We start from the raw sequence: 16,104 nt of genomic DNA, 5'->3' as shown, positions 1-16,104 counted from the left end.
TTCCTCTTTGATTTCCTAGTTGATCGATTTGTTGTTTAGTTGCTCTATGTTTGTGTTCTTTCCAGATTTTTTTCTTGTAAATTGATTTCTAGTTTCATACTGTTACAGTTGGAAAAGATGCTTGATATAATTTCAGTCTTCCTAAATGTATTAAGACTTGTTTTGTGGCCTAACATGTGATCTGTCCTGGAGAAGATTTCATGTACACTTGAAAAGAATATGTATTCTGTTGTTTTGAAATGGAATGTACTGTCTATGTCTGTTAGATCAATGTGATCTAATGTGTCCTTCAAAGCTACTATTTCCCTTGTTTATTTTCTGTCTGGATAATCTATCCATTGATGTAAGTATGGTTCAAGTCCCCTACTATCATTGTATTATGATCAATTTCTTCCTTTATGTCTTGTTAATATTTGCTCTATGTATTCAGGATGGGTGAATAATATAATAATATAAATATATATAATATAAATAAAGATAAATAAAATAAATAGGATGGGTGCATAGATATTTATAATTGTATCCTCTCATTGGGTTGATCCCTTTATCATCATATAATGCCCTTCCTTGTCTCTGTCTTTGTTTTAAAGTCTATTTTGTCTGATAAAACTATTGCTATCCCAGCTTTTTTTTTTTTAATCCCTTCACTTTTTTTTTTCCCTATCCCTTCACTTTTCATCTGTATTTGTCTTTAGGTCTAAAGTCTCTTGTAGGGAGCATATAGATGATTCTTATTTATTTATTTTTATTCATTCTGGCACACTGTGTATTTGATTGGAGCACTTAGTCCATTCATATTCAAAGTAATTATTGATAGGTATGTGCTTCTTGCCATTTTACGTTTTTCTGATAGTTTATGTAGCTCTTTTCTGTTTCTTTGTTCTTCTTTTGCTATCTTCCCTTGTTATTTGATGACTTTCTCTAACGTTTGTTTGGATTCCTTTCTCTATTTTTTGTGTATCTAGTACAATTTTTTGGGTTTTGTACCATGGGTTCATATATAACACCTTAAATATATAGCAGTCACACACATTTTATATTTCTGACACATTTTCCATTTTTATTTTTATATTTCTCCAACAATTATAAACATACTTGAATTTACTACTTCCATCTTAATCTTCATAGTAGTTTTAGAATTGGTTGATCCCCTACCTTTACTATGTTTGTTTTTACCAGTAAGATTTTTTCTTGTAAAATTTTACTTCTAGTTATGGCCTTTTCTTTTCCACTTAATGAAGTCCCTTTAACCTTCTATGTAAGCCTACTTTAGTGATAATGAACTCCTTTAACTTTTATCTGGGAAACTCTTTATCTCTCCTTTAATTCTGAATGATAACCTTAGTAGGTAGAGTATTATTGGTTGTAGGCTTTTCCTTTCAGCAATTTGAATATATCGTGCAATTTGAATATATTCAATTCAGCAATTTGAATATATCCCTTCTGGCCTTCAGTTTCTGCTGAAAGATCAACTGATAGCCTTATAGGTTTCCCTTATAGGTGACTTTTTGCTTCTTTAAAAATTCCCTTTATCTTTAACCTTTGACATGTTAATTACTATGTTTTGGTGCACACCTCTTTGTTTCATCTTGTTTTGGGTTCTCTGCTTCCTGGACCTGGATTGTCTGTTTTCTTTAGGTTTAAGAAAGTATTGGGAGAGGGAAAAGTGGGTGATGGGCATTGAGGAAGGGCATCTGTTGGGATGAGCACTGGGTGTTGTATGGAAAACAATTTGACAATAAATTATATTTAATGTAAAAAAATAAAAATTTAAAAAAAAATTTTAAAATAAAGTATTCAGTTATATTTTTTCAAATAAGTTTTCTTCCCCTTCTTCTTCTGGTATCCCCATAATGCAAATATTAGTACATTTGATGTTGTTCCAGTCATACCTTAAACTACCCTTTTTTGTTTAAAATATTTTTCTGTTGTTCAACTTGATTTCTACTACTCTGTCTTCCAGATCACTCATCTCATCTGTTCTTTTGTATCTTTTAATCTGCTGTTATTCCTTCTAGTGTATTTTTCATTTCAGTTATTTTATTCTTCAGCTCTGAGTTGTTCTTTCTTATATTTTCGACCTCTTTATTAAAGTTCTTGTATGTTCATCCATTCTTCCAAGTTTGGTGAACATCATTATGACCATTACTTTGAACTCTTTATCAGATAGATTGCTTATCTCTGGTTCTTTTAATGAAGTTTCATTTTGTTCTTTTGAACATTTACCTCTGCCTCCTCATTTTGTTTGACTTTCTGTGTTTCTGTGTATTCTGATCCATCTCCCAGTTTTGAAGGAGTGGCCTTCAAATGTAGAAGGTACCCTGTGGGGCCAAGATGCACAGTCTCCTCTGGGTCATCAGAAGCAGGCACTTCAGGGGTATCTCCTATGGGCTGTGTGTGCCCTGGTGTGAATTGAATGGCTTAGAGGCCTGATCACAATTGTTTAGAACTAACACCTTCCCCCATCCCCAGCAGAACTTCTTGGGGGAGTGGGGGATTGCTGTCTTGGCTTAGGCTGCCCACCAGGTGTGGCTGAGCCTGAACTGCCTTGGATGGGTACCTGGCAAAGTATGTGTATTGGGCGGGGCCGATCCATAGGAGATCACCAGGTGGGGTGAATGGTGGCACATGGAGAGTATCAGAAGTGGTGCCTACCAGCATTTCTATTCCTGGAGAAAGTCTCTATAGATCCCTGCCCCTCCTGCACATACCCTAAAATTAGTTAATAAGTTTTCTTCACATATGGCCCCAGTGCTTTTCAAACTGTCGCCTCTCTGTTGGGTCTAAAAACAAGTGAATTTGTGGCTGGCCCTTTAAGAGCAGAGTCTCTGTGTCCTGTAGCTCTCTGGCTCTCCTGGAGATAAGCCCAATTGATTTTCATAGCCAGACATTGTGGGGGCTCATCCTTCCTATACAGGCCCCTTGGGTAAGGGTGCCTAATGTGGGACTTAAACCCCTCGATCCTCAGGGAGGACCTTTACATTTGTGATTATTCCTGCCATTTGTATATTGCTGCATAATGTATGTGGCTACTGGCTAGACCGTGTCTCTGCCCCTCCTACCTCTCTGAATGTGGCTTTTTATTTATATTTTTAGTTGTGAAAGAGCTGTTTCACTAGTATTCAGGTCATTCTCAGAGTTTGTCTATATTTAGTTGTAATTTGGTGTGTCTGTGGAAGGAGGTGAGCTCAAGATCTTTCTACTCCACCATCTTGATCTCCTCTGCAGCAGGCATGTTTTAACAATAATTACTTAAATGATTTTAAATAACCAGTGTATTACAATAAAAATGCAGCTTTTTTTCTCTACATTTTACTCAAAGGAAGGTAAACTAATTCTCCCTTATGGTTTTTCCAAAAGATTTTTTATAGCATTTATTTTTATTTTTTTCGTATATATTTCAAGTGTTTCATATTTGAAATGGATGTCATTTGATTTGTACAATAGGCTATGAATAGAAAACTTAGTCTTTTTTTATATCAAATGAGATGGTTTATTTCTTCATTTTTTTTTTTAAAGGTCTTCTACTTTTAATATTTTGGACCAAATCTTAAGACTGAACAGTATGTGATTAATTTTTCTTAACATAAACTTAAGAAATTGAAAAAAAAAGCCTATGTTATTGTACTTCCTTTAAACTTAATCAACATGTTATTTGAACCATAATCCTTTTGTGACTGAGATATGTGCGATTTGTCTAACATATTCTGAGGATTTTCTATGTGGAAGACAACATGAAGGTTTACAGATATGATTAAGCTGTGAATTCTGTTTGATGTTTAGAAGGAGAAAGTTGTACAAAATTAGACAAAGTATAAGGCAGAATATAATTACTCACCAGAGCACAGAGCAAGGAGAGAAATTTTGACAGGGTATCAGAGAGATCTTCATAGAGAGGCAGTATTTTTATCTGGGCTATGAGTTCAATAGGATTTGAGGATGAAAGAGACAAGTAGATTTTGTGACTAAAGGAACAAAGCATGCTCTGGAACCAGTGAGTAGTTTTGACGTGCTTGGACACAGCTCTCTGTTGGAGACAGGCAAATGTGAGAGTAGATAAGATTGGAAAGATGGGCAAGAGTCATCAAGAGATACTTGGATCAAATTGGAGTTTTATCCTGTAGGCACAAGGAAAATTAAAGAATTTTAAAGGTGAAAGTAACATGATCATAGTTATGGTTTTAAAATTAGGGGGGAAATGGATCAAGTTGTTAAAATGTAGATGGAAACTTATTTTGGTTCCTTTCCATGGAACTTTGATTATCCTTATCCTTGTAGTGGTTCTTCACACTTCATTCTCTAGAAAAAAGACAATAGATTTTTAAAGTAAAGAGGTAAAAAGAGAAGTGAGGAGCAAAGGTATGATTTTTTCTTCACTAAAATCTTCCTATGGTATTAGTTTCTAGTTGCAAAACATACAATTCATTTTGTAAGAATACCATGCAAGTTGTTATTGGCAGATATTCTTATTAGTTATACTTGTTTCAGTAAATTTTACTCTCAAAAGAAATGATGTTAGGGTCATTTCTAACAATTTTGTAGAATTAATATGCTATTAAATTGAGGTAATAAACATTTAACGCACTAATTCAGGAATTTAGATAGTTTATTAAACTCAATTTGTATTTAGTAACTTAACTGTTGTGAAAACTGTTACAGAATATTTTATTCATTCCTTCAACAGCATATTTATTTACTGTCTATCAGGCACAGTCTTTACCCTCCTGGAGCTTATATCTTAGGAGGGAAGAAAGATTTTAAACAAGTTCCACTAATTGGAAACAGTGTAGAGGAGATGTTGGCATGGACTTGGTTGGTGCTGATGGAGAGGGACAGAGGAAGAAAATCATCAGACTGCATAAGGGCAGGGGAGGACATATGGAACTCAGCTTTCTGGTTTGAGCTATGTTTGGATAGTGGTTACATCCATGAGATAAGGACAGTGTTAGTAGGGGGAATAGCATGTATTCAGTTTTGGCCATACTTGGTTTGTGGTGTATATGTGAGACGCTGACATGGAGATACTGAATAGGCAATTGGTTATGTGGAAATGGAACTTTAGGTATGTTTTAGGTGAACTCTTCCATTTCCATATACAGAACATATCATGGTGTATTGAAAGTATGGAGTCAAGTAGGAAGTAAGTGCCAAGTGCCTTTTGAGAAATCTTGACATAGGGTAATGTTATAAATAGATGTTCTGGCAAATGTTGTCTCCACAAAGGTGATGGTTCTTTTATAACAACTTGATTTCAAAAACTGAGGTTACATTCCTGGATTTTGGCAAAAATATTCTTGGCTCTGTTTTTGTTAATATAGGTTGATCGTACTAAAAAACCAGCAGTCAAATTGCCTGAAGATCATAGAATAAAATCTGAAAATAAAGATCACGAGCAACAGTCTTCTCAGGATGGAAAAGTTGTTCCTGATCGCTCCACAAAGCCAGTATTTCCCCCTCCAACTGCCATGTTAACAGATGAAGAAAAAGCTCGTATTCATGCAGAAACTGCTCTTCTAATGGAGAAAAACAAACAAGAAAAAGAACTTCGAGAAAAGCAGCAAGAAGAACAGAAAGAGAAACTGAGGAGAGAAGAACAAGAACAAAAAGTCAGAAAGAAACAAGAAGCTGAAGAAAGTGAAATCACCGAGAAACAACAAAAAGCAAAAGAAGAAATGGAAAGGAGAGAAAGTGAACAGGCCAAGAAAGAAGATAAGGAAACCTCAGCAAAGAGGGGCAGAGAAATAACAGGAATAAAAAGACAAAGTAAAAGTGAACATGAAACTACTGATGCTAAGAAATCTGCAGAAGATAGGGGTAAAAGGTGTCCCACCCCAGAACTGCAGAAAAAGTCAGTGGGAGATGGACCCCATGCCTCTGTGGCAGGAGATTCAAATTCAGGCAAGGTAAGCAGAAACAAACAGTACAAATTGCCAAGTAAGGGAAATAAGATGTTATATGTAAGAAGATGATACCACTAGCATTCTATAGATAAGGGCAGACCTTTTAAGTAATTTTCTAGTGGGTGATAGATTTATACTGATCTATCTACATTTACTCACCTATTCTTTTGGTTGGCTGGAAATGGAATTGCTTTTTTTGTCTATGAAATGCAATATGTGTTAGCAATTGAGATAACTAACTACATACTTCATTTTTATATGTGATATATGATCATCAGAAGACTAGAATGAAATATAATCTTCCTCTCAGTATAGAGGAGTTAGGTGCCAAATACGTATATGGTAGTAGAGTTTGTATTTGTTTCATATATGTCCAAAATCAGTAACATCTAAATGGCCCAACATTTATCTTTGTGTATAAAGATTTTTTTGGTTACATCTTTGTCCTTTTGTTTATTGCTTCATCTAATTAGTAATATTGGCAATAATCCCATTAATGTTGCTTTTTTTTCTGCCCTTGGCTATTCCCCAAAATTGATTCCCATAATTTTGAGGAAAATTTTTTGTTGTTATTCTTTTTTAACCTAATAATATCATATGTGCTGTTTATTTTTTTCTCTATTATACAATTAACAATGCCTTTCCCTTTTGAACAATAAGTTTTTATAATAGCAGGAACAGTTATAGTCCTTTTTGTATGCACGTAAATAGAAATAACGTTCTTGGTAGTGTAGAAAATGACTTTGGATGGAAGACAAAATACTATATCTTTACAGAATGTCTACTGTTATAACTTTTGAAGCAGCAGTTCAGGCATATGGCAAAAATAACAATTTATATTAATGGCACACTTATTCAAGGAACACTTAATCTAGTAACCTTAACTACCAAAAATACAACTCTCATATAAAAACCTTCTAAACACCAAAAGTTAGGGAAATGAAGCTCATGTACTAAAACATTCTCACTTTATTTATGGGAAACTCAGACTTGTTGAGCTCTTCCAATTTTAATATTATTCATTAAATATTACTTAGTAGTAGTTACTATACACCAAGGATTTTTCATACGTTATCCTTCTAATGATAAGCCCATGAGATATTTAATTTACAAATAAAATTGAAACTTGGAGGTTAAATAATTTGTCTAAGGGCCCATATTCAGTGAGATTCCAAAGCTACTTCCTTTCTGTCTTGCTTCACTTAGAGATAGGCAGTCATAAAGAACTGAATGCATTCATATTTCTGGGGTCATTTACTATATAGGTGCCAAATAGCCCTGCAAATCTAAGTAGCCCCAAGAATATCACATTAGTTTTTGACATTTCCTGTGATATATAACACATTGAAAACAAGATTGTATTTATTATATGGTCCTTTTAAAAGTAGGTAACATATATAATTTATTCTAAATAAATTTTATTAAATTATCACAAAGATTTAGAAGTTTTTACTTTACTGTAATTTTTAAATGAACTATAAAATTAAAGTGAAAAAATTTTAAGTTTATTTATTTTTGAGAGAGAGAGAGCAGGGGAGGGGCAGAGAGAGGGCAGGGGAAGAGAGAGGATCCCAAGGATCCACTGACAGTGCAGAGCCTGACGTGGGGCTCAAACTCAAACCGTGAGATCATGTACTGAGCTGAAATCAAGAGTCAGAAGCTTAACCTACTTAGCCACCCAGTGTACCAAAGTGAATTTTTAAGGAACTCATGATAGGTTCCAAGAGGATATAAAATAAGTTTTGTACTTTTGAGTATTGTGTATGAAACTCCTGTTATCTCTTCATTCTCTTCAGGGTGTTCATTTTGGGAGAACATGACTGCTTCGAAGGTAACATCATATGAGATTAAAATAAAAGGATAGTGTTCAAAAGAGGCCATGGTGACTATACACTGATGACCAGCATCATGTATTAGGAATCAGTGCTTGCTTCCCAATCCACTGTGATTTGCAGCCCACCCCCATTGATTCATCAGTTTCTTTTCTTCTTTACCGTTAGTGTCAGGAAATTCCACATGGGCTGTATCACCTTTAATTAAAAATATCTATACTTTGAGGGGCACCTGGGTGGCTCAGTCGGTTAAGAGACCAACTTTGACTTAGGTCATGATCTCATGGTTCGTGGATTTGAGCCCCACGTCAGGCTCTGTGCTGACAGCCCAGATCCTGGAGCTGCTTTCGATTCTGTGTCTCCCTCTCTCTTTGCCTCTCCTCTGCTTGTGCTCAGTTTCTCTCTCTCTCAAAAATAAGTAAACGTTAAAAAATCTATATATATATAAAAATATCTATACTTTGACAATAAAATTAAATAAACTTTGGGTGCCTGGGTAGCTCAGTCAATTAAGTGTCTGACTCTTGATTTCAGCGCAAGTCTTGATCTCAGGGTTGTGAGTTCAGGCCCTGCAGTGGGCTCTGTGTTGGGTGTGGATTCTACTCTTAAAAAAATTTTTTTTTTCTAAGAAACTTTCAGAAGTGTCACTTTTTTTCTTCTTTTATATCTCAGTCGGATGGATTTACTTGTATTAGCTAGTGGTTGATGGGTAAGTTTTTATGGGAGGAAAGTTAAAGTTTTCTTTCACTTCTAAAATTTTAATAATTTTTACAGCCTGTTAAGATTAAAGGACAACCAGAAAGTGGAATTCTAAAGACTGGAACTTTTAGAGAGAATACAGAAGACACTGAAAGGAACAAAGTGAGTAGTAGTTCATTGGGTGGGGGGAAAACATGGATTATAACCACATGGTTGTCTTTACCATATTGTCATCCTCCATCTTAAGATCTACTTTCTGAGGAAATCTTTGCTATCTTTTATAGCTGTTTTTTGTTTATTTTTACATATTGATCCATTTATATACTAAAGGGAATGAATAGATGTGGGGCACCTGGGTGGCTCAGTCGGTTAAGCGTCTGACTCTGTTTCGGCTCAGGTCATGATCTAATGGTTTCGTGAGTTCGAGTTCCGCATTGGGCTCTGTGCTGACAGTGTGGAGCTTGCTTGATATTTTCTCTCTCTCTCTCTCTCTCTCTCTCTCTCTCTCTCTCTCTCTCTCTCTCTCTCTTTTTCTTTCTTTCTCTACTCCTCCCCCGGTCATGCTGTCTCTGTTTCTCCCAAAATAAATAAATAAAACTTAAAAAAATTATTTTTAAATTTTAAAAAAAGGGAATAGATGTTTGTCTTCCTATTTAAAGTACAACAGTGTATTCTCATTTTATGAAATTAGAAAATAAATTAGAAAATACCTAGGCCTTACTACATGATCCAGAAATTCTACTTCTAGGTATATACCCACAAGAATTGAAAGCAGGACCTTATACACCTATGTTCATAGCAGTATTATTCACATAGCCAACTAGCCAAGAAATGTAAGCAACCCAAATATCCATTGACAGATGAATATATAAACAAATGTGATATATACATACAATGGTGTATTATTTAGCCTTTTTAAAAAGGAAGGAAATTCTGACACATGCTACAACGTGGATGAATCTTCAGGACATTTTGCAAGTGAAATAAGCCAGTCACAAAGAGACAAATACTGTATGATTCCATTTATATAAGGTGGTTGCCAAGTAGATGGAAGTGAGTTTAAATGGGTGCAGAGTTTTGAGTTTTGCAAGATGAAGAACTTGAAATTGGTTCCACAACACTGAGAATATACTTAATGCCACTAACCTGTACGCTTAAAAATGGTTAAAATGACAAATCTTATTTTGTGTTACTTTATCACAATTTTTGAAATATTTAGGTCTTATATAAGACACCTTTGCTTTTGTTTTTATTTAAGAGTTTTATTGAGGTAATATTTGCATACCATAAAATTCACGCATTTTTAGTGTACAGCTTAGTGGTTTCAGTTCAAAGGTGTGAAGCAAGTATTTACTCAATCCATTTTAGAACATTTTCATCACACCAGAAAGATCTCAGTGCCCAATTATAGTCACTCTCTGTCCTTACCCTAAAGCCACAAGCAACCATGATCTACTCTGTCTTCATAGTTAGGTCTCTTCTGGACATACCAGATAAATGGAATCGTGGGTGTGTGTGGGTGTGTGTGTGTGTACATACATATGGTCTTTTGCATTTGGCTTTTAACTAGTATAATTTTTTGAGATTCATCCATGTATCTGTAGTTTATTCCTTTGTATTTACTGAATAGGATTCCCTCATGTGGGTATACTACATTTTATTCATTCACCAGTTAATGGATATTTGGATTGCTTCTGCTTCTTTTGGGCTATTATGAATAATGCTGTTGTGAGCATTTGTACATAAGTCTTTGTGTGTTTCATTTCTTTTGGGTTGATACCTAGCAGTGGAAATGTCTGTGTTTTTTGTTTTTTAAAGAAACTTAAAAAACCATCATCATTATAGGCTTGTGCATATACACATTCCTCTTCGCCTTGCTGTGGCAGTATTTGGACTTTGAGACAACATACAGAGTTATTCATTTTTAAACTTCATTTAAAAAATATTAAGGGCAGCCAACACAGGTTTTTTGGTTTTTTGATATAAATAGCTTAAGTATGTGTATGGCAAAATTTAATTGATTTTTTTTTTTTTTTTAAACCAGGCTCGAGAACCTTTGACAAGAGCACGAAGTGAAGAAATGGGAAGGATCGTACCAGGACTGCCTTCAGGCTGGGCCAAGGTAAAACTCAAAATTAGCACATAAATAAATAACATGGTCATGTGTTCTTTTTTATAAAGCTTTTTTTGTTTATTCTATGTCTTCTCTAATGCAGAGTCAATTCTGTTTCTTCATGGTGGAGGACATAGCCCATTCCCCTAATTATAGCAGGATTGGATTTCTCAGTATAACCAATCTGAGATGCTGGCTACCATATATGAACATTTCTGGCCTTTGTCATTTAGAAGCAGTGTATTATTCTAATACCTAAAGGTTTTTGGAAGTTTAATCATAGAAGTGATTATGACCATCTTATTCAAATTATTGTAATCCAAAAGTAAACTTAGCAATAGAATACCCTTGAGTGATTTTCTTTAGTTTGTAATGGTCATTGTTTTTTGACCTGTTTTGTTTTTGTTTTTGTTTCTTTTTTATCTAAGTTTCTTGACCCAATCACTGGAACTTTTCGTTATTATCATTCACCCACCAACACTGTTCATATGTATCCACCGGAAATGGCTCCTTCATCTGCACCTCCTGCCACCCCTCCAACTCATAAAGCCAAGCCACAGATTCCTGCTGAGCGGGATAGGGAACCATCCAAACTGAAGCGCTCCTACTCCTCCCCAGATATAACCCAGGCCATTCAAGAGGAAGAGAAGAGGAAGCCAACAGTAACTCCAACAGTTAATCGGGAAAATAAGTAAGTTTATCCTAACTCTTAGAACTAGAATAATCTGCTATATTTGAAAAGTTCTACTCTAGACATTTCAGCTTATTAAGATCAGGAAGTCAGAAATTTCTGAGGGTGGCTGTTCTAGCCATTGTTATGTAGCACAGAGGAAAAGTAAATGGATTAAATTCCTTGGTTTTTATCCCAAGTGCTAACTTAAATTTATCAGGAAGGTTATCATAATCCGTATTAATGTAGGTATAAAAGAATATATATTATTTTATTTTAGGGCAGCATGATATAGACTCCTAGAAGTTTTTCATAAATCTCCATGGTCCCTAAATCTCTCTTTGAGGACCATAATCTGTAGGACTGTTGAGTTTGTTTTGTTGCAGCTCTCAAATTCCAAACTTTTTTTTTTTTTTTAACTCAGCCGAATACTGTGGGAGTAAACTTAAATAGTGTTAAAACAAGTATTGTGGTATCAGTTCCTAATCCTTATTCTGTTCCCTTTTTTTTTTCATTGCATTTCTGCTGTTCTCTTTATAAGTAGTTATCAGTAGGTTCAATTAAGTTTCCCAAATCAATATCTCTGTTTAGATGTTTTCCTGGTGTGATCCCTCTAATGCTCCTGGTTTATGATTGGTAGGATTGTGAGGAGATAATTATCAAATCTGCTTATTGTAATCTTTACTTTTTGGGGCAGGGGGATAGATGGAAATATAAATAAATGGGTTTATGTTAGGGCTGACTATTAAAACTGGTAAGATTTAATTCTTTTTTGAATCATCATTGGGGATTGTTTTCGTTTTGGTTTTAAAGATTTTTTTTGAGAGAGAGGGAACATGACCATATGCATACAAGTTGGGGAGAGGCAGAGAGAGAATCCTAAACAGGCTCCACACTGTCAGCACAGAGCCTGACGTGCAGCTCAATCCCACAAACTGAGATCATGACCTGAGCCAAAACCAAGAGTTGGACCTTAACCGAATGAGCCACCTTGGCGCCCCTCATTTTAAATTTAAATAGCCACCTGGGGCTAGTGTCTACCACATTTGTCAGCATATCTCTACACTTCAGGTAATAGTACCCAAATAATCCCTGCCTCTTTTGAGATTATTCCACTGTAAGATATTCTTTATTCTTTGTTTGGCCTCCTGGTTGAGTTCAACATTTGGTAATGCTGAACTTCCTAGGATTACTTAAAGGAATTTGAAAGAGCCTTCTCTACTAGAAGTCTCTGCCTGTTGATGAGAATCCAGGGACTCTATCTCCGGGTATAAGAACAATAGACCCCCCCATAAAAGGTTAAGGTACTATTTCATGGGAGGGTCACAAAATACAACCAGTGTTACCTAGATAGTAAGTGTCCTGTAAGACCCAGTACCTTTTGACCTATTAACTCTTTCCAAGATTACTGTGTACTCTGATACCAATGGTGGAGTTTACTGCCATTTGTAATATGAACCTTAATTTTAGATGCCATGCATTTTAAGACATTATGTACACTTTTTCTTCCTCAGGCCAACGTGCTACCCTAAAGCTGAGATCACAAGGCTTTCTGCTTCTCAGATTCGGAACCTCAATCCTGTTTTTGGAGGATCTGGACCAGCTCTCACTGGACTTCGTAATTTAGGAAATACTTGCTATATGAACTCAATACTGCAGTGCCTATGTAATGCTCCACATTTGGCCGATTATTTCAACCGAAACTGTTACCAGGACGATATTAACAGGTAAAGAAATTTCATACTTTTTGCAATATAATATTAGAAGGACGATCTAACTACACTTTCTTACCACCCAGCTCCAGAGAGAAGTCAAATTAGGAAGGGGGGAAAATATCTTTAAGAAAAATGTGAGAGTGCTCGCTTTGGCAGCACATATACTAAAATTGGAACAATACAGAGAATCATGGCCGCTGTGCAAAGATATGTGAGAAAAGCCCCCTCTAATTGGTAAAGGACAGATAGGCAAAGGCAGAACCTCATATAAACTGGAGCCTGTTGAGGAGAAGGAGACAGTACAGGATTTGCAGCCCAAAAGAAGCCAGTTGGCGAGGTATAATCAAAGTAAGAATCAGATGAATATTTGGTAATAAACCTGTGATTAAATAAACATTTTAGTGTTGGATTACAGATACGAAGAGTTTAATGTTGACCTCAAGAACCTGCTGTACCTTGACCTTTTAAAACTTCCTTTATTGCTGTTTTCTAATTTTATTTGCAAAGGTCAAATTTGTTGGGGCATAAAGGTGAAGTGGCTGAAGAGTTTGGCATAATTATGAAAGCCCTGTGGACAGGACAGTACAGGTATATCAGTCCAAAAGACTTTAAAATCACCATTGGGAAGATCAATGACCAGTTTGCAGGATATAGCCAGCAAGATTCACAAGAACTGCTTCTGTTCCTAATGGATGGACTCCATGAAGATCTAAATAAAGTAAGAAATTTGATTTTTCTAAGTTGTAAAGGCTCTTTAAGGTTGCTCAACACTGTGATCATTTTTATAGCAATTTAAAATTATAGTTGGGGTGCCCGGGTGGCTCAGTCAGTTGAGCATCCAACTCTTGGTTTTGGCTCAGGTCATGATCTCATGGTCGTGAGTTCAAGCCCTGCATTGGGCTCTGCGCTGACAGTGCAGAGCCTGCTTGGGATTCTGTTTCTGCCCCTCCCCTGCTCGCTCTCTCCGTCTCTCTCTCTCTGTCTTTGTCTCTCTCTCTCCCTCAAAAAGTAAATTAAAAAAAAATTAAAATTAAAAAGTAAATTTAAAAAACTAAAAATTAAATTAAAATAAAAAAAATTAAAAATAGAATTATCTTATGATCCAGTAATTCCAATACTGCGTCTTTACTCAAAGAAAATGAAAACACTAATTCAAAACGATATATGCACTTCTATGTTGATTGCAGCATTATTTACAATAGCCAAGGTATGGAGGCAACCCAAGTGTCCATCCATGGGTGAATGGATTTTTAAAAATGTGGCACACACACACACACACACACACACACACACACTAGAATGTGTGACACACTAGAATGTCACTCAGCCAGGGCGCCTGAGTGGCCCAGTCAGTTAAGCATTGACTCTTGGTTTCAGCTTAGGTCATGATCTCACAGCCGTTAGATCGAGCCCTATGTCAGGCTCTGCACTGGGTGTGGAGGCTGCTTAAAATTCTCTCTTCCTCTTCCCCTCTCCCTGCCTTGAGTGCACGTGTGCTCCCCCTCTCAAAAATTAAATAAGTAACATGTTAAAAAAAAATAAAATTATAGTTGGTGATTGTTCAGTAGTAGTTTATTCAAATCTAGTGACTTTGTACTAAGGTAAGAAACTATAAAACAAATATATCTGATATGTCTAATATTTGAAAAGAAGTATGTACAATTTTTTTATATTTGCTTACTAAAATGGTAGGTTGTGAGATATTGTAAATGTTGAAATAGTTGTTAGAGATACTCTGTGACCACATGTATGTGAAGGTGAAATCATAAATATTTTTTTTAAGTTTATTCATTTATTTTGAGAGAGAGAGAGCATGCACATGTGCTTGAGTGGGAGAGAGGCAGAGAAAGAGGAAGAGAATCCCAAGCAGGCTCCACACTGTGTAGCACAGAGCCCCACACAGAGCCCGACGTGGGGCTCACGAACCATGAGATCATGACCTGAGCCGAAGTCAGTTGTTTAACTGAGCCACCCAGGTGCCCCAAACATAAATTTTACAAAAGATTAGCTGTAGAGAGCTTGAACATCTTTATTATTGTATATTTATATATTTTGTATATGTTTTATCAGTTTTATACTTTTTTCTAAAATAAGAATTACCTCATGTAACCAAAGGATTCATGTGAAAAGTTGAGACATGTATGTCTCTAATACCTTTGGGATCCCTGTTACCATTGAACATACATACATACACACAGACATACATGTGTATGTATAAATACGTGTTTTGTGTGGATATATGTGTGAATATATATAGGATATGTGTATATCCATCCACAAGCCTAGGACAACAGCTTGCAGCGGTGTATGGGATGTCTTCTCTTTTCAAAACCAGAATTTCAACTTAAAAACAGTTAATAAAATATACTTTTATTTAAAGTTTTTATTTGAATTGCAGTTAACATTCATTGTAATATTAGTTTCAGGTGTACAGTAAAGTGATTCAGTATTTCCATACGTCACTCATTCAACACCCGGTGACAAGTCCACTCCTTAATCCCCATCACCTAAAAAAAAATGTATTTTATTAATTTCTGTTTAGTAAAATAAGTCATACCCTTCTGATAAAGTGGGATTTTGGGGGAGGATTTTTGGCTGGAATTTTTTTTTTTTTTTTTTTTTTTTTAACCTCTGAATGAGATTAGAACTCCTTTATGAAAGAAACCAGAAATGTTTCTAAATCTGCAAGTGTATTCAATATATTCTTTTAGTTTTCTATTTAAATGATGATTTTGAGATATTGATATAAATTTTAATATTATTTCCAGGCTGATAATCGGAAGAGACATAAAGAAGAAAATAATGATCACCTTGATGACTTTAAAGCTGCAGAGCATGCTTGGCAGAAACATAAGCAGCTCAATGAATCTATTATTGTTGCACTTTTTCAGGGTCAGTTCAAATCCACAGTACAGTGCCTCACCTGTCACAAAAAGTCTAGGACATTTGAGGCCTTCATGTATTTGTCTCTACCATTAGCTTCTACAAGTAAATGTACATTACAGGTAAGTTTGAGAGAAAATGATTTGCTGAATAAATGCTGTTTCTATGCATACAAAGATGGACTTTATTCAGCAGAGTCTGTACTTGCCCCTATAAATGTTTTGTAGGTAAAACACCTACATAAATTTTGTTTTAATTATGTTTATGTGTATTAGAAAATTTTTAAAAAAAT

The 16,104-nt window shown here is 35.4% G+C and overlaps 1 protein-coding gene and 1 pseudogene across 1 annotated transcript in view; both read left to right on the top strand.

Annotated features, from left to right (window-relative positions):
* The window catches only part of USP8 (ubiquitin specific peptidase 8), a 76,996-nt gene that overhangs the window by 56,712 nt on the left and 4,180 nt on the right, over window positions 1–16,104 (top strand). The window contains exons 11-17 of the mRNA XM_007081842.3: window positions 5,319–5,903; window positions 8,507–8,593; window positions 10,476–10,553; window positions 10,973–11,235; window positions 12,729–12,941; window positions 13,437–13,647; window positions 15,698–15,934. Of these exons, the coding sequence (XP_007081904.2) occupies window positions 5,319–5,903; window positions 8,507–8,593; window positions 10,476–10,553; window positions 10,973–11,235; window positions 12,729–12,941; window positions 13,437–13,647; window positions 15,698–15,934 (1,674 nt within the window). The remainder of the gene's footprint in view (window positions 1–5,318; window positions 5,904–8,506; window positions 8,594–10,475; window positions 10,554–10,972; window positions 11,236–12,728; window positions 12,942–13,436; window positions 13,648–15,697; window positions 15,935–16,104) is intronic.
* On the top strand, window positions 13,070–13,162 carry LOC122239843 (annotated as a pseudogene).

The sequence above is a fragment of the Panthera tigris genome, chromosome B3 (genome assembly GCF_018350195.1).
Source record: "Panthera tigris isolate Pti1 chromosome B3, P.tigris_Pti1_mat1.1, whole genome shotgun sequence".
Taxonomy (NCBI): Eukaryota; Metazoa; Chordata; class Mammalia; order Carnivora; family Felidae; genus Panthera; species Panthera tigris.
Note: the sequence above shows the minus strand (reverse complement) of the source record. Positions and strands in the feature narration are given on the sequence as shown.